The 8,364-nt window shown below is 33.7% G+C and overlaps 1 protein-coding gene across 1 annotated transcript; it reads right to left on the bottom strand.

Moving 5' to 3' along the window:
- Window positions 1–555: 555 nt before the first annotated feature.
- LOC110114977 lies at window positions 556–1,158 on the bottom strand. The gene has a single exon (XM_028692999.1). The coding sequence runs from the start codon at window positions 1,156–1,158 to the stop codon at window positions 592–594; it is 567 nt and encodes a 188-aa protein (XP_028548832.1). The 3' UTR covers window positions 556–591.
- Window positions 1,159–8,364: the final 7,206 nt, after the last annotated feature.

The following is an 8,364-nucleotide window of genomic DNA, read 5'->3' as shown; positions in this document are numbered from 1 at the left end:
CATGTTGTTGTTTTTTTTTTCTTATTCATTAAATTTAACAAGCTTATATTAATGAAAAGGGCTAAGACCATAATATTCCAAAAAAAAAAAAGAAATGATGGGTTACCAAGAGAGAGAAAAGTAACTGAAGCAGGTCTACAATAGAAAGAATTAGTCTCTGCATACTTATTTCCTCTTAGAAATATTGGATAAAGATATATATCCTCACTTAAATTTATTCAAAATAAATTTATAATTATTTTATTTATTTAAAAAATAATATAATATATGATTGATCAGATAAATTTACATTACACAATAAATCTGGTGAGTACAAAATCATGCTGGCCCAGATTTCTTATACCTTCTACAGTTTATCACCAGAGCGTAAAGATTATAAGGATTTGAAGCTCTAATGCATCACTCTTATTGATTTATGAACATATCTCTTCAAAGAAGGCAATGTCAGGATACAAAGTTACAAACCAACCATGGCATTCACACACACAAAAAAGCAATTTTGAGCTAAAAAATCCTTAGAAGAAAGAAGCTTGCAATCAAAGAACTGACCTTTACTGCTTAAAAAGTACAAAAGAACTCGTCACAGCAAGCTCAATCCTTGATCTGAAACCTTGGGCATTTGATGGAGCCCATAGCGATGTCAATTTCGATCATATTGTCTTCCTCATTGATCTCTAAAAGGAGTTCCATCAATCCATGTTGCAGAAACAATGACTTGGGCAAGTAGTCAAGGAGGAGTTCATGTTCAGGCTCTGAACTAATCTTTCCAAAATCAATGTAGCGGCCATCTGGTAGAGCAATCTCAATGAGACTCTCATCGTCTGAGATTGAATTTTCAGAACTTTGTGATGATCCGAACAAGTTCGAATCTTCGAAGACTGAACAATCTGAGCCCAGCATAAGCTTTTGATCACTGTCAATCAGTTCATCTGATACAACTTCTTCAAAAGCTGCAACCTTTATGTCAGTTCTCTTCTTCTCTTGTTGTGGAGATTCTTGGCTTGGCTTCACTTTCTGTTTGAGTTTTGAAAAGATGAAGGGGAAAGAACTGGAAAGAAGTAAATATAACAAAGTGTGGGGTGTTGAAGAGAAGAAGCACCAACTGCAAGTGGTTAGCAGAATAATAATCAGGAGGAGAAGAGAAATTGAAGCAACCATTGATGGATGTTTGAAGAAATGAAATGAATTGGAGTCCATTAAGCAATAAGTAGTGAAGAAAGATGGTTACTTTATTGACTGAAACATGCAGAAAAGCTAAATGGAAGGAAGAAGTATAAGAATCTAAACTGCTTCTTCTTCTTCTTGTTCTCTTTCCCTCATCTCTACCTGCAATCCACAAAGGAAAGGAGGAAGCTTGCTATATCTAAGAGGTTGTTTTATTTAAGTAGAAAAGTTCCTAAGAAGCTAAAATAATCTGAACCTTAACAGACAAAATTTAAAATGAAAAAAAGAAAAACACTAAAGGATATCGAAATAAATTTTCTAATGAACTTTAAAAGTTCTTCCTTTCTATACACACACTTCCCATTGCCCCCTTAAAATACGCAATAGCCTTTCATTTTTGTTTATGTTTTACCATTAAGGTTAACTGTTGTAGGTGATTTTTTCTCTGGTTCTGATTCACTGGGAAGAAACAACATACTGTAAATGGTTTGAACTCCCAATATTGCTTTGATAATGAGGAAGCCATGTGCGGGCTTATAAGCTTACCACATGGCACTTTCCTAAGCAATATAATAAATATTTCACTCAAGGACTGAGAGACCTTCCAATTCTTTATCTTCATTCTACATTCAGTGCTCTGCAAATTCCCATGACATTCATCTAACAAAGACCATGTTTTAATGATATTCAATGCACCAGTAGAGAGAGAGAGAGAGTAAAGAGCATTTTTCCTGCAAAATTTTATTGAGACAGTGTGTAAAGATCAGAAAGAGAGATTATTTTATGCGGAGATCGGATGTAGAACGTCGTCTGGAGATTAATCATAATGCATCACCTCAGTAGTATCGAGCAGTGGTACCAAGCAAGAGGTAACGTGGCATATTGTGATGATCACCGGACGATATTCTACATCTGCACAAAATAATTAATAAAAAAAGAGGAATTTCTTTTGCCTTTTCTAGGTTGTCAGATACCACAAAAACCCAGTCTTGCTGCTCTCTCTGCATATAATAAGAATTCATCAAACTTTCTTTGCATCTATGAGATTTTATTATTGTTATGTCAGAAAGTGTGGTGACCAAAAAGCAGACATTGGAGAGACAGAACTTCAAAAGATTATTTCATCTCTACTACTTTTCATATAATTGTCAGAATAGAATTTTTGGTTAAAAGAGAAGTTTTCTAATAAAAAAATTCTGAAGGATTTGTATCACAGCAATTTAAAAGAAAAATTAAATTATTAAGACCACGAATTTAAATCTTATATGTATATTTATATAAAATAAATTATAAAAAGTGAACTAATTAAGACAATTAGAAATTAGCCAAATGATTTCATATGAAATTTGAGAATCAAACTAGATTATGTACAAATTATCAAAATGAAAAATAAAAATCACCCACAATTGTTTAGCTTGGTTGGTCGACAAGTACGGATGGGAACCCCCACCCTCACCCCCCCACTCGTGCTTGATTCCCCTAGAGCGGCAATGCCTCTTAAGTGTGGCCTAGTCAAATGCGGGTAAGGAGGTTTCTGAGGTGGGTGCCTTTTTAGGTCAGCTGATTATTAGTCATGCCACCAAGCGTCCTTTCAGAGGTGGCAACAGGTGGATACCAAAAAAAAAAAAAAAATCACAAGACTGCTAACCACTTTGTGATTGTTAAATTGGGTTGATGTACCTTAGTGGTCTGAATCTGGCCCCTTAGAAATGATTGTAGGCAGGTTTTGAGGCTTTTCTAACTGGTTTGGTTCATGAACTGTGAATTTAGAAATAATTTTTAGTACAGGGCATAATGAGTTGGTCTTCAAACTACTTGATTCAGTATCCACATACTCAAGTGATGGATCTATCTCATCTGATCAGATTTTTATATGATATGCTGTTGATTGTGATGATCTTCTACTGTGGAATGAAAGCCTTCAAGAACAACAAAATGAGCTTTTAGTTTTCTGACATGATTAAAGGAATATACTGCTTGTTCCATAGAACAGTTAGAGCTTTCTCTGGTAATCTTTTGAGGAGAATTCATAAAATAGCTCAGCCCTGATTTCACTCACCCTACAGTACGGTCATGAAGAATGCGTTTGCAAAAGCTGGCTCGAAAGTCTTTAAATCAATCAATTCAAAGCTGACGATGATCGATCGATCATTCCTGGCACATGGCAATGAAGATTTTCTCTCCAGTGTGAGCCATCTGAGTCACACATTAGGCTTCGTTTGGAACAACTTTCTTACTGCTTTCAAAAACAATTTTTTGTAGACAAATTTCTTGAATTTAAAAAATTATTTTAGAAAGCAATAAGAAAGTTGTCACAAACGAAGTCCAAGTCTCACCCACTTTCTCTCCTTAGCACTATCTTCTATAACACATAGTTGCTCCTGTTCGTGGGAGAAATTATTCTCTACGAATACCGGACGGTTCGAAGGCCACCCGGTACACAGCGACACCAAGCATCGGTACCGAGCAAAAAAAGTAACGCGACACATTCTGATTGATCTATGGACGTCGTCCGGTATCCGCAGAAAATAATTTGTCATTCCGTGGGAGTAGGTTGTCCACGCCCCCTGTTGAAGGATGATGACATTGGTCGACCACTAGGGTTCCAATACTTCCTCCAGAGATGATTTTTGAGCTTGAATCATGATTATATTTTGATGTTCCAGACTTATTTTTTGCATTTCAAAATCCAATGAGGCCTTTAATTGCACTTTCGAGCAATTTTGGGAAGTTTTGAAAAAATTATTGCTCCAAATAATATGCCAAATTTCAGAAAAAATGTGAAATTACAATTAAGAAAATTATACTTAATTAATTATCCAGATGGGAGTCCACATTGCCGTCCACTTAAAAGACATACACTATATATATATATATATATATATAATGATGCTTTTAAGACCCAATTTATTTTGGAATGTGTGTATGTTAATTAAAAAATTCAAAAAAAAAAAAAAAACACCTAGCTAGCATTTAAGTAAAGAAGATAAAAAAAAATTTATCTAATCAAATACAAATATTTATGCAAGTATTAAGTTAAAAAAACTTTTAAAATTGACTTTTGGACTTTTAGAATTGTATTTTAGCAAATTTTAGTCAAAATAAATATTTCGATGAGATGAAACTATTGATATCCAAAGTGGCTTGAGCTGAGTGCAAATGGACCTAAATCAAGCACTCAAATATTTTTTAAAAAATTCACAACTCATTTGAAAGACCAAACAATTAATCTTCAAATCTTGCATGTTGATACTCAAAACAAGTATCTCAATGAGAAAAAATCAGACGAGCCTAAGATCATTTAAATTTGATATCATTTAAATATCAACATATGTACATAATATTGTATAATAGAGATGATCAATATGATTCGCCAAATGAAGTTTTAACTTCTAGTCAAAATAACAAGAACATCCCTCTCAAACTTTATAAATAGACCCAACCTTTTACACATTTAAGGAGCCTAGGAAGAGGCCACAAGTAAGATTCTGGAGGAGAGATTCTAGAGCTCAATCAAGAAGCACTCAACCCTTGCCACCACTATCTACCATTCATATCAACTTCAATGCTCTTCGTCACCAATAAACCTGATACCTTTGACGCCAACACTTACGCCTATCTCCACCAACAAGATTGATGCACACTGTTGACATCAATTCTAATGTATACATTGCTAACAACGACAATGCATGTTATCTCTATGCTGGATGCACATCTTTCTGGTCATCAACCTTGTTACATTTTTGGATCTATATTTGAAGAATTACATCAACCTTTTCAGAATTTATATTGGAAGAATTACATCGGTCTTTCATTTTAACTATTTAACTATAGTTTATCAATGAACAACATTTCATTTTTGTCATGTTCAGAGCCTTATATCATAAGATCTTTATTATTTCCTAAAAACATGTAAAATCACGTAGTAAGCACATAGCTCAGTAAGTAACTAAACTCTTACAACTAAAATCAATGCAAGATAAAAGAGAATAATATGATATATATGTATCAATATTTATACTGATTATCTGCATCAATATATTCTTATATAGTTCATCACATCTCAATCCATTACATCATTAGTCACATTAACAGTAACAGTCAGCAATACTAATGCTAGTAATAATATTAGTATCATGATCAATAACATTAAATAATATTAATGATATTAAACAATATTAATGCTAGTTACAATATCATAGGGTATATCAAAAGTTGACATGACTTGAAACCCGACCTAGATCTGACCCAAAATAATTCGGGTTGGGGTCAACTCGTTTGTAAAACAGGTCTGGTCCGGTTTAAGATTTAAGACCCCTATAAAAATCAGGTTGGGTTCGGGTTGACCTGAAAACTTGACTTCAGCCTCGATGACCCGTGGATTCTAATTGATTATCCCTTAGCAGTTATGCCTTCAAAACCTAACGATGATGCTTGGCCAGCTGGCCTCGAGCCTTTGAAGTTTTAAGTTCAAACCAGCATAGGTTAAGCACGCCCAATGCCTTTGCCGGACTTATCGACTTCGTGTCCCGCCTTCGATAGTCTGGTCTTCACCAGTGCCCTCCCGTGACCAATTGACCCCATATCCGGACTGGACGGCTAGCAACCAGCCTTGATCACCCACCGACAAATCGCGGTTGCAACTCCTAAGCTCACCCCTGGCCGCTTTCAACACCTACACATGTGCAGTTATTTGTGTTCGGGTGTCGATCGGGTCAACTAGTAACTTGAGCGGGTCAAGTCTGGGTTGGATATGAACTATATGCAAAAATGGGTCGAGTTTGCGTCATCCTGTTTAAACCTAAGTCAATCTAGGTTCGACCAGAACTCGACCGACAGAACTGCTTTGACATCTCTACAATATCAGTATAGTGTTCGTAGCAGTGTCAATATCAGTATTCAGATATTCAATGAGTGTACCTTAAATATATATTGCTCATACACTTATAACTCTTAATCAGTTGCCCCTTATAACTCCCAAACAATATATTCCTTATAACTTCCCTTGCATTATGTGAATCAGTCGCCCTGACTCGTTATATTTTCCAATCAATCTCCAGCTCTATATGACTCCCAATTAATGAATCATGTAGATCAGTATGACATCACATGGAGTTTTCGTATCATATATCTGATATCATTCAGTACTTTATTTAAAATGCAATAAAATTTTATCAAATAGTTCAGAATGATCAAATATATAATATAGCCAAGTGAAAGATTATGAAATTAGGAGATAATGTTTTTTTTTTTTTTTGGACAAATTTAGGAGAAATAAAAATCATTAGAAATCAAAATAATTGAACACAAAAGTAAGAGATTAGTCACTTACAATAAATATAATAAAATCTGTAATAGAAATGACTGACAAATATGATCCAAATACTTTTTTACATCCTCTCTTTTAATTTTTTCCTGACCAAGCAATCAAGTGAGGAAGTTGGTCGGGTGAGGCAAGTATTGTTTCTCATCTCAAAATTTTCATGTAAAAAGTATCATTTCTCCCACGAGCTACTCTTAACTTATCTATCCACATGTAAATTTTCATATAATGTGAAGATCATAAATTCTCACTTCATCACTATGAATATTTCAGCACACAATAATACTCATATTTATTCATCTCTCATATTTCTCTAAGTCTTGTATATGATTTTAAAATCTCTCCTATTCCATGTTGTGATTAAATGGGCATTGACAGTTTGACACCAATCAATCAAAAAGAGGATGGCTTCTTTTCATGAACTCTGAGAAATGAGTTCATGCTAGAGGTTGTATTGACAAAGAGAGATCTCAATAACCTTAGTTTTGAATGATAACTTGCACAATTCAATGACTAAAATAAAGAAAAAGGACAATAACATATATTTATTTTGTAACATTAAAAATATAAAACTAGGGGGTTTAACTCACTCGAATCCTTCCCACAAAAAAGATGTGGTGTTTTTTGGAGTTCTATTTTTGCATCATTCTTAATTTGTTCAATATCTGAATTAATTTTTGGAATAGAAAAAAAATCATTTGTTTAAGATCTTTTAATTTCTATGAGATTTGCTTCTAAATAAAAATAAATATATGCTTAATGAAAATATTCTTATTTTTCCCAAAAAAAATTCTTATTATTGAGGGCTAGAAAATTTTCGGTGATAGAATGAGAGAGTATTGTATAATGTCCAACACATAAACAAATAGATAAAACTAGATTTTTATGTGTAAAATTTGTACAGGTGAAAAGCTACATCCTACAGGGCATCATGGCCATAACTAGCTGAAAATGATTATTCTATATGAGTGTCGATTACAAATGTTTGCCGGCTACTTAATTTGAAGACAACAATATTACAAGAGTATGTTGAGTGATATAAAATATTGCAAAGTCGTTGTAAGGTGATATGCATTCAAACAATTTTAGCTATGTATAATAGCCTGACAGTGTTTGCAGGTGGTGGGAGCCTTAATAAAGGTGGTTAGGCAGTGGCAATCCGATAATGGTGGTATAGTGATGGCACTTGTCGGGCAATGATGGTTTGATGGCGACAAGTGGGCAATGGCTCGCTTACTATAGTCAGGTGGTGAAGGCCTCATAAGGGCGGAGGAGTAGTGGTTTGATGTCAGTGATCATGTGATGACAACAGACGATGGAAGCCCAACGATGTCAATTATGCGGTGATCCAAAGTGGTATGTGATGGTTCGAGGTGGCAATGCTTGGGTGAAACTCTAGGATATTTTTAACCTTTAAGCTCCTTTGAATCTCAAGCAAAAATATATTTTGATATTAACACTATATATATATATGAAGAAATTAATAGCATTTTATCAAACGACTTAAATTATTTTTCTTGATCATAGATCATATGTTTAGCATTTAAGCATTTTGTTGTTGTTGGAATTGAGAGATATTTTGCTCATTGGATTTTTCTCATTGAGAAGCTTGATTTGACTATAAACATATCAATTTTGAAGATAATTTGATTCTCTAATTAATATTCTAAAAATTTAACCAAGATTTAAGCTCTTGATCTTAGCTTATTTGGACTCATATTAGATCATATTTGATGTTTTTAGTTTTCTCTCTAGTCAATCAATTTGAATATAAATTTATTAAAATCAGAATTTGAATTATAATAAATTTAATTTAAAAAATTATAATAATGTTGTTCCGAATTTACTTAAAAGCTGAGCGGAAATGAATGTTTTTA

This window comes from Dendrobium catenatum, unplaced genomic scaffold (assembly GCF_001605985.2).
Source record: "Dendrobium catenatum unplaced genomic scaffold, ASM160598v2 fragScaff_scaffold_211, whole genome shotgun sequence".
NCBI classification, from domain to species: domain Eukaryota; kingdom Viridiplantae; phylum Streptophyta; class Magnoliopsida; order Asparagales; family Orchidaceae; genus Dendrobium; species Dendrobium catenatum.
This window is presented reverse-complemented; position numbering and strand designations above follow the sequence as displayed.